The sequence below is a fragment of the Equus caballus genome, chromosome 31, assembly GCF_041296265.1.
Source record: "Equus caballus isolate H_3958 breed thoroughbred chromosome 31, TB-T2T, whole genome shotgun sequence".
Taxonomy (NCBI): Eukaryota; Metazoa; Chordata; class Mammalia; order Perissodactyla; family Equidae; genus Equus; species Equus caballus.
This window is the reverse complement of record NC_091714.1, coordinates 1,053,947-1,073,084: the sequence shown is the minus strand read 5'-3', so window position 1 is coordinate 1,073,084 and position 19,138 is coordinate 1,053,947. Positions and strand designations below refer to the sequence as shown.

General features: G+C 43.0%; 1 protein-coding gene across 15 annotated transcripts in view; it reads left to right on the top strand.

Moving 5' to 3' along the window:
- Positions 1 to 19,138, top strand: part of ERMARD (ER membrane associated RNA degradation) — a 27,962-nt gene extending 8,824 nt beyond the window's left edge. For all 15 annotated transcript variants that reach the window (XM_070256172.1, XM_070256173.1, XM_070256177.1 and 12 more), the window contains 13 exons: positions 162 to 259; positions 721 to 857; positions 2,005 to 2,119; positions 2,860 to 2,962; positions 5,914 to 5,943; positions 7,781 to 7,849; positions 9,062 to 9,235; positions 12,025 to 12,108; positions 13,733 to 13,809; positions 14,409 to 14,561; positions 14,960 to 15,178; positions 16,153 to 16,266; positions 17,558 to 19,138. In XM_070256172.1, the coding sequence (XP_070112273.1) occupies positions 162 to 259; positions 721 to 857; positions 2,005 to 2,119; positions 2,860 to 2,962; positions 5,914 to 5,943; positions 7,781 to 7,849; positions 9,062 to 9,235; positions 12,025 to 12,108; positions 13,733 to 13,809; positions 14,409 to 14,561; positions 14,960 to 15,178; positions 16,153 to 16,266; positions 17,558 to 17,741 (1,557 nt within the window). In that variant the 3' untranslated portion in view covers positions 17,742 to 19,138. The remainder of the gene's footprint in view (positions 1 to 161; positions 260 to 720; positions 858 to 2,004; positions 2,120 to 2,859; positions 2,963 to 5,913; positions 5,944 to 7,780; positions 7,850 to 9,061; positions 9,236 to 12,024; positions 12,109 to 13,732; positions 13,810 to 14,408; positions 14,562 to 14,959; positions 15,179 to 16,152; positions 16,267 to 17,557) is intronic.

Here is a 19,138-nt window from a genome sequence, read left to right as displayed (position 1 = left end):
GTTTATTATGATTATCGTTATTATCACTATACGTGAGCCACGATATTGGTTCTCTTAGTTCTAAAGAAGAAAGGAGACATCATCCCAGTATTGTACTGGTGTATTTAGTAATTCAGGAATTATGTACCTACTCGATAATCTGCTGTCCTTACCCTGGTTAGGTGGACGTGCTGAAAGTCTTCATTGGCTCCCCATGTGGACTCAACCTGCGTAACATCTTGTGGCATGGATTTGCGTCACCTCATGAAGTTCCTCCAAAGTAAGTTGCTTGTGATGTAATTTCTTTCTTTTTTGATATACTTATGAGTTTATCTTGAATTTCACAGCAGGGAAAGATGAGTCTTGAGAAACGTGAGAGAGTTTTGAGGCAGGATTTTGAGGATTAAACTGAATATTAATAGCGGAATGGCTGAAGTGGTGACAGCTGTGATTTCACGGACTTACACCCTGAAGGCAATTCTGAGGTTAAACCTGATGGGAAGGATGACGTCACAGCTTCCTGCTGGGTAGGAGACCCTGAGGTTTCAGCCCACCAGTTTCTGAGATATCATTGTTCCTCCCAGCCATTGCACAGCTTAATTCCTACAGCTATGGGGAGCTTTCTGCAATTTAATGGTGTTCTACTTTCCTAATTTTCAACTTCTCTTTTTGAAGATAAAGCTTTTTCTCTGTATGACTGAGTTCATTTTTCTAACAGAGCTCTCTGGTATTTTCCCCTAGGTACTGTTCAATGATGATATTGTTGACGGCAGGATTGGGTCAACTACTGAAGACTTACCTTCAACAAGCTAAACTTACATTGACACATCGACCTTTCATAACTCTTACAAACTTAGAGGATCTGATTGTTTTCCCTGGCGAGTACAACATTTCACATTTTTCCTGAATATATCTTCGTAAAGAAATTTATAAAACCGTTAAGTAGCATCAAGATTTGAGCTCTGTAGGTGGAATGATTATTCTCCAACAGCAAGATGCCTTTGAAAGTTGCTTGAAGAACCTCTCAAACTTTGCCCATAAAACCTTACCTCTTCCCAGAGTGCCCCCCAGGCTGTCGTGGGACCCTTTGAGACTCAGGGCTACATGAATCAATGTTAGTGAGAGAATTAGTTTATCCTTCAGATGTGTTGACATTTTGTAATGTGTGTTCCCTTCTCTTTTTAGCTGTTGCGCCTTTGTACTCAAAGTCATCATACAAAAAGTGCCGATAGTATAGATGGTCTCCTATAACTTCTTTTTTTTTCCCTATGACAAAGCCACTTACCAAATTAATGGGGGCAGGGGACACAAAACTTTGAAAGAACAATTAAACTATGTGTTTGCTCCATGCCCATTCCTTTTCCACATTTGCAGGAGAGGTGTACATCAGTATTTGCTGGAGGGAACAGTACAGAATATCTTGGTCCTGGCAGTCTCAGCCTTTTGTACCATGGACACTTTTGGTAGTCTGGTGACTGCCAATAATGTATATATTTTTAAGACTTTGTTTTTTAGAGAAACTTTAAGTTTACAACAAGATTGAGAGGAAGGTACGAAGATTTCCCTATACTCTCTGCCCTGACACAGGCACAGCTCCTCCTTTATCAGCATCCCCCACCAGAGTGGTACATTTTTTACCAAGGATGAATCTAGATGGGCACATCCTAGTCACCCAAACTCTGTAGTTTACCATAGGGTTCACTCTTGGTTCCTATATCTTCTGAAAATATGTCTGTCTTTTCCTGGTCAGTGTGGTCAGCTGGTCAACCCTGAACTCCTTTACTCAAAGCTGTTGTAGCCTAAATTGGTGAAGGGATGCAGTACCCTTTTTCCAAGGGTACCTGTGGTCTCCTACAACTGTGGCTCTAGTTCACGTGGTCTTACTCTCAGACAGCATGCACTGCCCCAGAGGCTACAGTTTGTCCAGCTGAGGAGGTCAGCTCATTGGCATCACTTCCTAAGTGCGTTCACATCTTTTTCAGTTGTCCAGTGTGGTTGTGCTTAAAAATGTTTGCTATTTTGCAGATGTTTCTCATGAGGTGCTTTCAGTATTAGAAGAAGTGATGAAGAAATCCACTTTCATATTAAAAATCATGTTGCCATATTGGGAAGTTGCATTAATCAAGTTCAAGTCACAGAGGTAACTGAAGGGTGGTGTTACAGAGTGGTTATTGGTAGTTGGGAGGCCAACCCTTACAATCCTCTAGCTCCCATGCTTTCTTGCTACTGGAGTGTAAGCAAATAGAAGTGGGGCTGACTCAAGAGTAGACCTGAGCATCAAGTATCTTCATATAATTAGTTAAAAGATAGCTTGTGATTGTGAGTTAAACATTATGTGTCATCCTTTGGGTACAGTTGATAGAGATAATTGTTTTTTAGAATCAACTTTTTAGTGTTTTTTTGGGTGCTTACTATGAGTGAAACATTGTGTCCAGAGTTAGAGACTCATGGAGCAAAGAGGAAGGAAGTTTGTCTTTGTGTTCCCTGGGGAGCAGAGCGTACACACATGGACATCAGGAGGTTAGTGGTCTTGGTTACTGTATCCTGATACCTTCATTTGTACCCCTTGAGAACCCTCTGAAGTCCTGGTATTTGAGTATTTTTTAGAAGTTATGAGTTAGGCAGATCTTTGATGACATTTTACTCCACCAAAGCTACTAAAAATGTTTCATCATGCACTAAAACACTGGAAAACAGTTTTAAAATCACTAGTCTAATGAGACTGATTCTGGCTTTGTTTCTCGTATTAATGAGTAACGTCACCCGTCCTTGCTTGAACACACATTGCTCATATCTGGAATACAGCCCCATTCTTGTGGTGTAGGTACCAGTGTTGCTTTTAAAACATGGAATTTTGCCTATTTTCCTTCAATTTCACAGGTTTGCTGACTGTGCCGTATTGTTACTGACACAACTGGAGACTGGCCTTAGGAAAGTTTTTGCCACGGTTAACAAATGTCCAAAAAGGCTTCTGACCGCTGAGGTATGCATGCTTTCATGATTGATGGTGATTGTTGTTGCTGCTGTGTTGACAGTTTTCTCTGAATAATTAAAATTTCTTAATATCTTATTTTTGTTTACCATTAAATAAATTTTTTAGCTAAGAACTTTCTTTGGAAGACTTGACTGTCATTTTTTGTGGATCCCTATTATAATGATTTTACATGATTTATATTTATTTTATTTATGATTTTTTGATAGTTCTATAATATTTCCAAGTAGTCTTTTTAATCATAATGATGTTATAAAAGTAGTAACCACTTATTTTCTCTGTGTAGCCATAATTATTGGCAAACCATTGTAACCCCATGAGGTAGTCCATGGTCTACAGCATGCCCCTCTTTAAGAACACTGCTCCCTCTTGGCCAAAACTGCCAGGGAGACTTGGAGGTGTTTCTCGGTGGCCATGTGTCCACTTAACCATCAGAGAATCCGTTAGAGAGAGGAAAGGGAGAATACATATTATGGGATGAACAGCAGTGTCTGCCGCACCTTCTGTTCTTGATTCTTTCACTAGTTCAGCTTCTTCTTTTTGCCCCTATAAATAGACATTCCTCAAACTTCTGTTCTCAACTCTGCCCTCTCTTGACATTTGCTCCCTGGGAGATCTCACACAATCCCATGCCTTGAGCTGTTACCTCTAGGGGAACAGCAATTAGAAAATACTTTGAACCAGATGAAAATGAAAGCTCAACACATCAAAAGTTGTTGATGCAGCTAAAGCATTGCTAAGTGGCCAATTCATAGCATTGATTCCAGCGATCACCAAGGCATTGTCTCTCCCTTACAGTTCTTCCATCCTCCTGAGGTAGGTTTACACCTGCTTGCTGAATATCTTCATATGAGTTTTCCCCACCATCTCAAATTTACTTTATTTTGAAAAAGCATATTTTTTCTTCCACAAATTTGTTCTCTTGTATTCCTTATGATCCTTATCCTCTCCATCGCTCTGGCACCAGGCTTTAGCACCATCTTGTGCTTTCCCTGCACTTCATTCTCCTTGTCCAGTTGTTCTCCAGCTCTGCCCATCGATTCTGCCCCTGATTGACCTCATGCCCCTTCCTTTCAGTGCTGAGGCCTCACCTGGCTCCTCATCACACTCACCTGAGCTCATCTCCTCACCAGTGTTCATGATTCCCCCGCCACTAATTACTTGTAAACTAACAATCATTCTTATGTCTTTTATGGTCTCATCTGCTTAAAACCTTTCATGGCATCCCAGTGCCTGCCAATGAGGTTCACAGTTTTGTGTGGCGTGTAAGGATCTCAGTGAGTGACCTCAGCCTTTCTCCAGCTTTTTTCTGTCCGATTCCTCCAGTATAATTTAGGCTCCTCGCCAGCTCATGAACATGCATGTCTTTCTCATACTTTGCCCACTGTCCCCTCCTGACCACTTGAGGCCCCATAGTGACCTCCTAGAGCCTCGTCTGCTCGGATTTAACAGCCACTCCTCTCTGCATTCTGTCTCTGTTTCATCCTGAGGCAGTTCTGCTTTACCTTATATGCATTGTTGTAGAGGTCTCTGGTGCAGGTGCCTTGAGAGGGGGGCATTCACATTAGTTCGCCCTGGTGCTCACGCCCGGTGCCTTTGACAGAGGCTTCCCCTAGTCCAATGTTGTGGAGTGAAGCATCAGTCTTCCAGCACAAAGAGCTAGAACCCCTGGCCTCACGGCTCTCACTTGAGTATACTTGAACCTGAGTTCATGGCAGCATGATCAGTCACGTATAACTATGTGGGATTAATAAATTTAATAACTCGCTTGTCATTTGACTGCACAAATAAATAGTGTGACTGTTTCCACAGAGGATATAATTTTATCAAAGAATATCTTAAATTTTAGCCAAGGCTTTTATGCAGAGTAAACATAACATCAATTTATTTATAAGGCAATACATATGTGAGAATCCTTTGTAAAACTATAGAGAGCTATGCACATGCTCTTATCATTTGCTGAATACTTATTATTGTGGGGTCTTTGAGATCAGTGGAAGAGAGGAAGATGAGTAAGACTTTGTGACTTTTAAGAAGCTTATGTATTAGGGGTGAGCAATAAGACATTTATACCAGTTCCATAAAAGAAGGTATAAATTAATGCATGTAGTTTATGAAGATAACTGGAAAGTTCAGCTTTTTTGAGGAAGTAGTGGGGATATTTAGCAGGCAGTTGGATATTTAGAGCTCAGGAAAAATTTTAGGGTCAGCGGTACAGATTCGGGAGCTAAAGATACAGACTTTGGAGTCATCTGCGCAGTACTGAATGTTGAAGAACATTTGATAATGTTAAATCGAAAGTACATTAATAAGCGTTAATAAGTAAGACACATTTCTCAAGAGCTGGCTTCCACAAAATACTGATTTCATCACGCTGTGTGTAAAATCTTACTGACTTCCCCAGCAGCCTTTGAGATAGGCCTTACTCACGTCCCGTTTTGCAGAGAAACCTGAGTGTGTGGCGGTACCCAGGGTCTCACTTCTAGAAAGCGCTGAAGTTGGGATTAGAATGCCGGGGCAGCCTGGCCCCAGACCCTGTGTTTATAAACTCTGTGCTGAGTACACCAAGAAGCACGAAAACCAAAGGCTGTTTGTTGGAGAAAATACTCACTTGCACACAAATACCAGCCATCATTAGAAGTACTCTGTGTGAGTAACGATTTGTGAAGTTTTGGGATCACAAATTTTAGAAGTATTTGAGCTCATGTGCTTGTGAGGACAGCGTTCTAACATGGCTCAGCTGCCAGGGTCACTGTATTTTCACGTCTCTTATGATGCATTTATGTTGTCAATGACATTCTTCCCAGTGTTTCTAGATAAAGATTTATTTTCAAAAGAAGGTTTCATATCTGTGGCCATGTACTAGAATTTTTTCCCACTTTGAATAATGTCGCTCTACTTGTATTTTGCTTTAATTATTTCTTTTCTTTCCTTTTCTGAAGTCAACAGCTCTTTATACCACCTTCGATGAAGTAAGTAAACTTATTAGATATCTTGAAACAAAAAAACCCATTGTGTTCTTTTGAAATACAAATTAGAGATCAGCTGTGAGTCGTGTGCTTACAGGAAGTGTTGATAGTTATATAAGCAAAAAAAAAGATTATTATGAAGTTAAAGATAGTTTTCAGGCTGTGCCCCAATATTATTAACCTAGTTTCTAAAGTTATAGAAAAGTCAGAGTTGGGAAATGCCAAGAGATACTAACATTATATGCTATAATTACTTAGGGACTTACATTTTAGATTTAAAGGTAACACTTTTTTTGCACGTGAAGTATACATTAGCTACTCTTGAGAGTATATATTATACACTGGTGCATTTAATCTGCAAGTTGGAGGTGTGATTCTGAAGGTGAAGATCTGAAATAGTAAAGGTTAATGTTGAAAAAACCTCTTACTGCTTGTAGAGTACAGAGGCTTTTGTGTGCGTGATCCTGGATAGTAGTTCTTACGTGTCCTAAGGTATGGCACCATGGGGTTAGCTGACAGGAGGAAAGAAAGGAAAAGTCCATGTGTACAGAGTTGGACATTCAGATCATTTTGCCTTTAAGACAACTATTAAATTCCAGAGTGAACAGTGGTGGGTAAATTAAAAAATGTATCTGGTTACCATTATGTAAATAATTTGCTATTGTTTAAATATATAATATATTTGATACTGTGAAGATTAAATTAGATAATGTAGTCAAATCTGTGTAGGATTAGGTCTATAGGACTGGTTTGGATGGTGGGTTCCAAAGTCCATGGTGAGTTAAGAAGCAATTAATAAAGTAACTGATATACACAAACACACATATATGTATAATTACACACATATAAACACACATATACATGTAAGTACACATAAACACAAACGCACATATATATAATTACACACACAAAGTACACATAAATGTACACATGCACACATGTACATACAAATATACATAAACACATACATATGAATATGTATACAGGTATACAGATACATGCAAACACACATGTATACATATAAAGACACATGAGCAAGCATACACACATAAACACATAAATGCACGTATGCATAAGTACATATACATAAATACATGTACATCCCTCTAAGTACACATCTACACACATACAGATACACATATATGTGCACGTAATACACATAAGTGCACATAAACACATACATACACATTTGTTGTTAGTGCCATTGAGCTGATTTTGACTCCTAGCGTCCCCATGGACAGCAGAGTGGAACCCTGCCCGGTCTTTTTACACCATCCTCTCACCTTTTGACACCATATTAGACAATGCTTTGCTGCTGTTTGTGGGGTTGTCATGGCCAGTTTTCTTGCAAGTACTGTCCTCCTTCGTAGCCTGCCTCAGTCTGGAAGCTCTGCTGAAACCAGTCCACCATGGGTGACACTGCTGGTGTTTAAAATGTCAGTGGCATGGCTCTCAGCATCACAGCAACACGCAGTCACCACAGCATGACAGCCATCATGTTGAGTGGTGTCGTTCCCTGACTGGGAAAGGAACCCGGGCCAGGGTGGTGAGAGGACAGATCTTTACTGCTAGATCACCAGCCCTGGCTCTGCGGACCCATATATACATATAAAGACACACACGCACACACAATTAAGAAGATGTATCTACTTAAAGTCATTATACCGGTTCTGAGAACATTTCTTGAACTGCTGGTTGCTGTGTTTTTAAGACTGTCCTTATTTCATTCAGTTTGCTTGCAGCTTATCTATCTTACCAAAGGTACTGTACCCTTAGACTCTAAAGTTCTGTATGGTGTGTGTGTACCAGTTTACCAACTTATTTATTTTTGGTGTTTTAGATATTGGCAAAACACTTGAGTGATGGCAAAATCAATCAGCTTCCTCTTTTCCTTGGACAGCCTGCAATGGTGAAGTATTCCATCTTTTCCACTGTCATATTCTTGTGTTTATGAATGTGATTAGCACTTCTCCAAAATGAAGTTAATTTTGGCTTGTGACACACTCAGAAGAAGTGCTTCTGAACCGTTCTCACGCATGTCCTGTGCAGCAGATGTTTGCTGAGCTCTCTCACCAGCTCAGTTTTGTGCTTCGTGCTCACTGTTTGGAGTCTCCTTTTTCTAAGGCCTGACGATGTGGCTGCCCTGTTCCTGAATGCTGTTGGATTTTTTGTTTTTAATATTGTGCCGGTAGAGGGACTCTTTGCTTTGTGAACTACAACTCAGATGTCAGATGTGACTAACAAGATTGTGTGTTGGATGAAAAGAGAAGTGTTAGTTGTTTAGAGCCATTTTGTATTACCCTCTTTTTGTGTTTTATGAGGATACTGTGGTGACTACTTTTGACTGTATAGAAGTTTTCTGTTTATTCTTTCTGTCTAGGAGTTAGCAACCTAGATTCTACTTCCTGTTGAGTGATACTAGTTAGATTCCGTACGTTCTTTGGGCGTTCATTTCTGCCATCACAAAGTTGGGGTGCTTGAACTGCCTTATCTGATACCCTTTTCTGTCTTGAATCTCTGTGACTGGTCAGCAGTTTCCTGGCCCTTTCCCTCTACCCTGTGGGGGAGGCCTTGGACTTGTGCTGTTAAGAAAGAAGCTGCCATCATCACTGGGCCTCAATGATGAGGGGTGATCTGAGAGAGGGCATGTAAGAAAGGGGGAGGCATGGGCAGACAGGAAAACGAGGGCTGTGTTCATGCGGGAAGCCAGCAGTGGTTTCTTTCCTTGACTTCGGAAAGTGGCAGCTTCCGAATGTGGACCACTCAGTTCTCTTCCTTGGAGGTGGGTGGGAATGAGAGAGGGGCAGTCTTACTAAGCACTGGAGCCATCACGCAGTTCTGTCACCTCTAGTGGTTAATGCTAGTTTCTCCTGTCAGTCTTGATCCAGGCAGTGGGGTGCAGTTAGAGAGACAAGGGAACCCTTCCCAGGGAGGATCCCAGCCTGGCCCTGCACTGCTGTGGCCCTGATTAACTCAGTCTCCTTGAGGCTCAGTGTTCTTGTCTGTGTATGGATGCTGCTGCTCGTTAAGCCTGTCAGGCTTGGCCATCCTGGGCCTTGGCACTTTCCTTCCCTCTGCTGAGAATACTGACAAAATATCTTCTCTGTTTATTTTCTGAAAGGAATTTCTCTGGGATTTCTTGAACCATCAGGAGGGTCCTCGTATAAGAGATCGTTTAAGCCACGGGGAAATCAACTTACCTGGATTTCCAAAGGAAATAACAGATCAACTGCTTGCATTTTCCGTTGTACTTCTACTGAGATTCGTTGATGAAGATCTGTTATCAGTGTTTAAGGTAATGTAAAAGGAGAAAACAGTTCACTAGATCCACTGTCATTCAGCTATGAAAGGACGTAGTTTATTTTTCAAATGTGGTTAACTCAATCTACTGTATTAATTTATCTGAGTTATAGTATACCCCCATCAGAACAAATAATTGTGACTTGATTACATGTATGCATGTATTCTCTTTAACAAATAAATCAGTGTTACTTAATCTAATCTAAAATAATTTAACCCATTTCTTTTTATTTTTTTTTAAGATTGGCACGTGAGCTAACATCTGTTGCCAGTCTTCTTTTTCTTCTTCTTCTTCTCCCCACAGCCCCACAGTACATAGTTATGTATTCTAGTTGTAGGTCCTTCTGGTTGTGCTCTGTGGGATGCCACCTCAGCATGGCTTGATGAGCAGTGCTAGGTCTGCGCCCAGGATCCAAACCGGCAAAACCCTGGGCCGCCGAAGCGAAGTGTGCGAACTTAACCACTTGGCCATGGGGCCAGCCCCTAACCTATTTCTTTTTTTTTTTTTTTTTTTTTTTTTTTATTAATGTTATGATAGATTACAACCTTGTGAGATTTCAGTTGTACATTTTTGTTAGTCATGTTGTGGGTACACCACTTCGCCCTCCGTACCCTCCCCCCACCCCCCCTTTTCCCTGGTAACCACCGATCAGATCTCCTTATCAATATGCTAATTTCCACCTATGAGTGGAGTCATATAGAGTTCGTCTTTCTCTGACTGACTTATTTCGCTTAACATAATGCCCTCGAGGTCCATCCACATTGTTGTGAATGGGCCAATTTCGTCTTTTTTTATGGCTGAGTAGTATTCCATTGTGTATATATACCACATCTTCTTTATCCAATCATCAGTTTCTGGGCATGTAGGCTGGTTCCACGTCTTGGCTATTGTAAATAATGCTGCGATGAACATAGGGGTGCAACGGACTCTTGAGATATCTGATATCAGGTTCTTAGGATAGATACCCAGTAATGGGATGGCTGGGTCATAGGGTATTTCTATTTTTAACTTTTTGAGAAATCTCCATACTGTTTTCCATAGTGGCTGTACCAGTTTGCATTCCCACCAACAGTGTATGAGGGTTCCTCTTTCTCCACAACCTCTCCAACATTTGTCGTTCTTGGTTTTGGATGTTTTTGCCAATCTAACGGGGCCCCTAACCTATTTCTTAAGAACACATTTACCTTTGTTTTTAACAGTGAAAGGATATTGCAAACCAAAACACAGTATAAGACAGGATTAACTAAATATATCAGAAATTTTTACAGATGTCTATTAAATTGGTAGAGTGGCAAATTTGCATCTATCAGTAAACTGTAATTTTATTATTTTAAAATAAATAATTTAGGTTAGAATATTTGTTATCGATATTTTAATCTTTTTTCAGATTATGCATGTAACACTTATTGTAAAACTTGTATAAAAGTTCAAACAAGATGGAAAAGTTAGTGTAGTGGGGCCAGCCCCGGGGCCTAGAGGTTAAGTTTGGCGTACTTTGCTTTGATAGCCTGGGTTCAGTTCCCGGGTGCAGACCTACACCACTCATCCACAGCCATGCTGTGGTGGTGACCCACCTATGAAATAGAGGAAGATTGGCACAGATGTTAGCTCAGGGAAACTTCCTTAGCAGAAAAAAAAAATGAATGTAGAAAGTGAAAGTCCTCAGAAATTTGGTTTAAAGTCTATAGGAATGAGGTTCTGATGGATTAATTTGGGGATAAGTGACATTTTTGGCTGCATGGAACATTACTCCCTCACACGGATATCTCCATTTCTTCAGGCCTCCCCTCCCTCAGACTCCCCGCCTGAGTGACAGCACCATCGTTCCACGTGGCTGCTCAGCCCAAAGGCCAGGGTCCTGTCTTTGCACTTCCACATTCCATGCTCAATCCTCTACCTTAAGAACATGTCCCAAATCTGATCTATTTCTCCCCACCACTCCCACACTGCACCCCCGCCCCCACCCAGCCACAGGCACCATCAGTAACCTTCATACGGTGTGTGTCTCGTTGCCCCACAAGGATGTCTACCCCGCAAGGGCGCACTTTTGTCTGCTTCGTGTATGTGGCCCAGACACGCCCTGCTGCGTGGTCGGCCTTCGTAGGTATTGGAGTGGGTGAGAGGTCAAGTGCGTTTCTTCCAGCAACATTTAGCTATTTTAGTTATTTGCTTTGTACTACTGAGAATACTAGGTAGGTACTGGTTCTATGTAGGAAAGCTATTGACTTTTGTATGTTAAATTTGTTGACTATCAACTCACTGACTTTTCTTTTTATTTCTAATAACTTTTAGTCAGCCAACTTGGATTTTCCTGTTATACAGTTATGTCAGCTGTAAATAATGTTATTTTTACTCTTGTTTCAGTGTTTATATGTTTAGCAATTTTTTATAGCTATCTAGTTCTCTTTTAGTTGTATTGATTTTTAATGGTTAAATTCCTGTTACATTCTGTTTTTTTAGGAGAATCTTTTAAATTTCAATTGTTTGGGATCTTTTAATTTTTTCCTACTTATTTATAGTTTTGTTGCATTGTGGACAGAGAGTGGACATGCCTTTCTAATTTATCGTTACTAATCGGCTTTGTTAAAACGCATTTTTTTGGTTGTGACTTGACTACTATGTCATACCTGTTTTAATGAAAAGTTGTGCTTTCTTATAGCTGAATTGAATTACGTGAAGGAAAACAATGAGAAATCAGACTTATGTGAATTAAAATTCATCAGAAGAAAACTGGAAGCCTCACCAAAAGTTGCAGCAACTAATGTCTGTTTTTTCTAACCTAGGAGAAGACAGCAGTAAGATCCCTGACTAGTCTTGCAGAAGGCTACAGTGCTCGTTTCCATCCAGTGTCTTGGCTGAAAAAGCAGGTATGTGGCCCTTTGGGAGATGGGTGTGTGCGAGTCAGTTGTTGCAGAGGTGTTTGAAGGGTGTAGGCCCGCCTCGTCGAGCTGGACTTTGGGGTTAGCACATCTGGCTTTCAAACTATAGGGCATCATTTGGGTGTGTGGTCTTGCGTGGTCACTTGGGTGCATGGCCTTGTGTGGTCACTCGGGCACATGGCCTTCTCTGGTCACTCGGGTGCGTGGCCTTGGCCAAGTTGCCTGGTCTTTCTGGGCTTCAGGTTCCATGTCCAGCAGTTGAAGTAACGGTATTGCATGCTTCATCTGGTGTTTTTAGTACTAAGTGGGTGACTGTTGGAAAATGTTTAGCATAGTGCCCTAGTAGACTATTATTATTTTTGTCATAACCCAGAACTAGTAACAGTTTTTGCTGGTTACTTGTGAAGAATGTCAGTTTTTCTTTTACCAACTTTTGTTAACTTATAAATTCAAACAAACAAGCAAACAATAAATTTTAAAGCATTTCTGCCAGGAAGTTCCAGCTTGGAAATTAGCTTAGGTACTTTTTTCTACATGTGGTAGGATATGAAAGTGGTACAAGGGATCAATAATGGGGTTGTCCCAAGAATACAACAATCACGACAGCTGCTAACTCAGAAATTCCTCAGTTAGAGTGCCCTCTCAAAGGAAGCTACTTATAGCACATGATGGGTTTGGGAGAGATTTGCAAAGGCATTGGAGAGAAACGGTGCCTGGAGAAGACCCAGTTCGAACGGTGATAGCTTAAGGAAAGTGGCTTCAGTTGGAAGGGGTTGTCAGCAGTAGACAGACCTGTTTATGGGTCAGAAATGTGGGTCCGGCTCCACTGGGCTGGTGTCCCATCTGAGAAGATGAGAAGCTGGTTCTGGGCACTTGGCTGGGGCTCTGGCCTGAGGTCTCACGTGGCCCCTGCAGCTGCAGCTCTGGCGTGATCGCTGGCTTCACCCAGGGTGGCGGTCTGCAGAACCTGGGGGGAGGTCCCTTGGTTTCTGACCTGGCTTCTGAAGTCGCACAGCCTCCTCATTGCCGCTCTGTTCTCCTGGTGACAGGCCACTCGCCAGAGCTAGTCCCGATTCACGGGAGGGGACATAGACCCCAGCTCCCAAAGGAGGGGCGCCAAGAGAGTTTGTGGATGTGTTTATAACTACCCCGGATATCAGCTACCTGTGAATGCCCCGTAGTCCCACTGGCCTTCCCTTATCTGATTATGTTGAATAACTGAGTTTTTTTTTTTTTTTTTTTTTAAAGATTTTTTTTTTTCCTTTTTCTCCCCAAAGCCCCCTGGTACATAGTTGTGTATTCTTCGTTGTGGGTTCTTCTAGTTGTGGCATGTGGGACGCCGCCCCAGCGTGGTCCGACGAGCAGTGTCATGTCCGCGCCCAGGATTCGAACTGACGAAACACTGGGCCGCCTGCAGCGGAGCGCGCGAACTTAACCACTCGGCCACGGGGCCAGCCCCATTGAATAACTGAGTTTTGAAATGTCAGATCTGTAGCAATTTTACAAATACGTGTTTTCTAGAAAGTGGGGTGACATCTGTAACAATTTAAAAGCCTGTTTTCTAGAACGTTATTGTAAAATCTTTCACAGCAGTCGGACGCTCTCCTCTCAGGTGCTGGGCTGTGGGGCGAGCATTGGGCTATGGCCTCTGCTGCCTCTGCCCGGAGACGCTGAACGGGAAGCAGCCAGGTGAGTTCCCTCCTGGGGTCCCGAAGGCCTCACACTTGTCAGCGAATGTCAGCCTCCGAGTGATGTCTTCCTCAGCAGGGCCATCGGAAGACGGAGTGCTGGGGCAGGACTGCGAGGCCTTGGTGGCTGGTGTCGGTGGGAGATGGGAACCAAGAGTGGTGTAGTCTCCCGGCTCAGGGCCGGCCGTGTGTGGGGCTGCTTGCAGAGAGCAAGAATGCAGGAGTGGGGCAGGTGCTGTGGGAGGAGGATGGCATCCACTAGAAACATGGTGGACAATTGGGAGTCGGGGTCTGAGGCTTGGGGGGAGAAGTGAGAATAGAGATAGGAATTGGGGTCAGAACACAGTGCTCATCTCGCAGAAGTAACATGTGGCTGACTCACATGTCGTCTTTGTCAACAATGGGCATTGCTTTTAGCATATTGTATCATTCATTTTTACCACTGCCCTGATGGTGGGTTTTCATTTTATATTTGGGGAAAGTAAACTCAGATCACGTGCTTTGCTCAGTGACCCATTAAAATAAACATTATTTTGCACAAGCGCTAATGAAGGCATCTTCATTTGTGTCATATGTACTTAAATATTTTCTATTTTTCAGATTAGAAGGCAATTCTGAAACAAATGCCTGCAACTCTTTACTTATAAAAATCACCTGTGAGCTGTGTCACCACGTGCCTGAGGATCGTTGTGTTTTTGGTGACTTGGATGATCTTCCTACAGAGAAGCAAGTGTCAGGACATCCTGAGAATTGGTAAAACATTGATAAAGCACATTGTGATCACAAACTTAGCCCTCTTCTGTGCTTTACATTTTATAAGCTGAGTGGTAGCGTTAGAATCCCCCTATCCTTGTTCCCCCAGAGGAATCATTAGACAGGCTCCGATAATCTCTGTGGACGTGTTGGTCTGTCTGATGAAAGTCGTCCGCACGTGTTCCGTTCACCACAGTGAAGCATGTGCATGCATTTAACACCTGCTGTGGGTAACAGTCGTGCTAGCCGACTGGACGTGACCATCCCCACCAGAAGTTACAGACTGGTAGGTCCGGGCGGGGCAGTAATGGCAAAGAATCGGTCATGGTACACGCCCCAGTGGAAGTCAAAGGATCAGAGGTGGAACGTGCCCCGTTGAAGTCCTCTCTAACCCGCAGGTGGCCGCGGGTGCTCCATGAACTCTGCAGCATCCACATCCCGACCCTCTTCTGTCCCAGAACCGTGCTGGAAGTGCTCGCTGTGCTCCGGAACATCAGCACGTGCTGCTCCCGCGTGTCGGGCCAGGTCGTGGCCTCCATGGAGCTGAGACACCAGCAGTGGGTGGAGAAGAGGCTCCGTTCCCGGCAGAGGCAGAACTTCCTGCGCATGTTGAGTAGGTGTGTGGCTTGCCGTCCTGTTTCGGAGGAAGCTCTCTTGGGCAGGAGTTATCTTTTGGATGCTCTAATTCTTACTTTCAGAGAAATACTTTTTTTCAGAGAAAGTTATAGTACATCTTATTTTAAAACAATGTTTGTAATTTCAGCATATGAGAATGTGGGTTCTACCAACCCAAATGAATATTTTGATTTAAAATATAACAGCAGATTAACTCGAGGATGCCTGCACTGTGGTTTCTCCACTTTCACTGTATATTTTAGAATGTTCTACATCCTTAAGAAATAACCATTTTGGACCAATTCCTAGAAATTTGAGTTGAGTGGTATCTGTGTCTATAAGGCTTTTAATAGACATGCCTCAGTTGCTTCCAAAAGGTTATACCCAGTTTACACTCTTGCTGGTACTTTATAAGATGCTGCCCATTACATTATGTCCTTCCCAAAACGGTATAGATTTTAAAAAATCTGTACCTGTTGCACCAGAAAGTTAGTATCTTACTTTGATTGGAATTTCTTTGAGTCCTGGAGACATTGAACTCATTTTTGTGTTTAAGCCATCTGTATCTCTCTTCTTATGAGAGTCCTTTACTGGATATCAAATTGTAAGAAAGGTGTTGACAGATGGCAAAGAGTACAGGAACTGAGTGGAAGGCCTGGGCGCAGGGCTAGTGATGTCCTGGTGCTCCCAGAGAGCAGTGTCAGGACCGCTGCTGGCTCCCGTCAATCAAGACCTTGCCCCCTGAGAGTGAAGACGGAGGAAGGTGGGACTCAGCTGGCAGAGGACCGCTGGGCTTCAGCTCTTGTGGGCCCTCCTGGTGCAGCCTGCAGGGGCCACACCATGGCGGTTAGAAAACAGCTGCCATAGACACAGAGCATTCTTTTAAGAAAAGGGTTGGTTATGTGAAATGTTTTTTCCTTATGAAAGTGAAAAATACTTAATTTGTCAAATTTTAACTTGTTTTATCTATTTTTAGCATTAAGCTTCTGTCTCCTGTGCTTTACCTGATTTTATTGCTGATTGCAGTGGAAATGGTCAACATTCATGAACTTCCAGGAAAAAATGCTCACGAATATCAGCAGTATCTTAAGTAAGTGTGTCATACTCACAAGAAACGAAACTGTGTTTGGTAATTTTAAATAATTTTCACTCCTTCTGGTTATTTTCTTTGATTTTCTAAAGCCCTTGGTCTGATGGGCTCTTCACGGTTCTTCTGCGTGGGTTTCAGTGCAAGTGTGTGAACCTTTAAAACCAACACTTGTGTGGGCACATTTCGAAAGATGAGATGTGACTTACGTGTGAGTGCTTTCGGAGCTCCTCACCCCATGTGATGATAACAACCTCCAGAGAGTCATGTTGCTAATGCTTTGTGGGGAGCAGGCACCTCGATGCATGTTTAAAATGAACATGAAAGTATGACATTTTATGAAAGAAGCGTGGAGTCCAGGTGAGAGTGAGGGCAGCGGCTGTGCAAAATGTCAGCGGTTGGTGACTCTGGATCAGGGTTTCTCCGCCTCGACTCGGCTGGTGTTTTGAGCTGGCTCGTTTTCTGTGGGGGCTGTCCTGTGCACTGTAGGGTGTGGAGCAGCCGCCCACTCCATGCCAGTAGCACCCCCAGCTGTGGCACCCAGAGGCAGTGTAGACACTGCCAAATAGCCCCTGGAGGGCAAAGTCACTCCCGATTGAGAACCACTCTCTAGATGAACGATCTGTGGATTTGCATTGTTTTATTCTTGTAACTTCTCTCCGAGTTTGAAAATTTTCAAAATTAAAAGTCAGAGAGAATTTCAAACTACTTGGGAAACTTTGAGAACTTGGAAAATGGAAAAATGACAGTTATTCCCATCAGTCAGAGGTAACCCTGTGAACATGTTGTTGATAGATATCTTTACAGAAAGCTTTCTAACAGCAGCAGCTGTCTGAGAGCGGACTGTGTCTGCTCCACAGTAGTGGACCATCCATCGTGGAGGCTGGAAGCTGGACGTCCAAGGACGGAAACAGGAGGCATGCTGCCACAGGGTCCTAGTGGGTGGAAGGCTTGCTCATTCATCATTGTGTTGATTGTGTGTTTATTCCATGTCAGTTTATTCCAGATGGCCTCTAAGATCCTTTCTGGAGTCAAGTTCCATCTAAAAATGTCGTGTCTGGATTAGAAAGAGTTGATTCCATCCACCTCTCCAATGACATTGACATTTCAGCATTTTCCTTTTTTATCTAATTTATATTCTCTTATTTCCATACTGGATGACTTTTTCTTGAATTTGCAGACGAAAATTAATTACAGTACTTTAATTGTAATTCCAAAATGAGAACACATTTAAGTGTGTGATTGCATTTTGTAATGAAATAGATGAAATGAACTTCTTTTCTTTCTTAAACAGGTTCTTAAAGTCGGTCTTACAGTACACTGAGAACCTGGTGGCTTACACTAGCCAAGAGAGGAACAAGTGGGCCGAAGCTGTCAGTCTTACACACTCGGCTCTGCTGAAAATTTGGACTTTCAGTGAGAAGAAACAAATGTTAATACATTTAGCCAAGAAATCCACAAGCAAAGTAGTCTTATGAAAACACCTGTAAGTTAGGATGCTTTTGGTTACATCAGAAAACCCAACTTGAATAGCTTTGAACAGCATGTAAATTGAAAATCCAAAAGTAGGATGGATTCCAGGGCCTGTTTGATGAGGGTTCAAGGTCTGTTTCTCTGCAGATTTCTGATTTGCGCTTCCTGAGTTGGTGTGAACCTCAGGCTGGATTCCCTTGTGGTAACCAAATGGCTAAAGCAGTTTTGGTCCCCTCTCCCCATGACATACTGTCCAGAAGGGAGAGAGCTTCTTTTCACCAACTGTTACCCAGAAATGGGTAGCTTCACTCTTACTGGCCATATGCCTACTCTTGAAATGATGGCTGTGGTCAGGACCTTGCCCTGCACTCACTGTTCAGGCCAGTAGACGTCCACTCCTGGATCAGCCATCGGGGCATGGAGGGAGCGATTGACCAGTCCTGCCTCATCCCTGGAGCTGAGAATAAGGTCGAAACAATCCAGATCTCATGGGAGAGAACTGGGGATGAGCAGCTCCTGGAAGGTGTGGTGGGGAAGATCGTGGATGCTGGGCAGGAGGTCTTCCCATCAGCGTTTGTCTGGGAAGGCAGAAGCCCTGGCAAGTATCTGGATATGGCGGGTTTAGTACTGGATCTGGGGGAGCTGGAACAGTGAAGGTCAGGGATGCAGCCACTGCAGTTCAGCTTGACCAACCAAAGCAGCAATTCTCAAGAGTTCCCTGGGCAGCCACTGCAGTTCTCCAGGATGTCTGGGAAGCTCCCTCTGTCTTGGTTGGCGGCAGCAAAGCCGGTGGTTCTCAAGAAACCCCCGCGAGACTGTCGTGAACCCCAGTTTTGCATATGCATCGGGTGTGCCCATCCTCAGTGAATCATGGCCTCCCTTCATCCTCCGCCTTCTAGTCCTCACTCACAGCCCTGCAAGGAAGGACATCCTGCCACGTGTGCTTCTGGCTTCTCTGCTGTCAGAGATCAGTTTAGAGCAGACCTTCAGGAGGGGCAGTGCTGTGTGACAACAGACATTCCAGCACATTCCATCCATCCCTTTGTCAACTCTACACCTGCCACCCCCTTTTAAACCAAACTTCTGGGTAAAGACAGTAGAAACATCCTGCTCCTGCCTGATGTGATGCCACTTTGTCATACAATGGGAGACCCTGATCCCACGTGTCATCATTTCCACCTCTGGGAGACGATCTTCTGTCATATGGTCATAGCCTCCCCTGGAGTTATAGGATTAACCAATGTTAACCTCCTGACGTTGGTGCTACAACCAGAAAGGGAAAAAAGAATTGACTAATACATACAATTACCAAACCAGTGAAAAAATATGTGGAGCTTCTGTGCACCTTGCTTTTGCACCTGTGAGCTGGCACTAGTTGGTACTAAAATTCCTTTTCCTACAA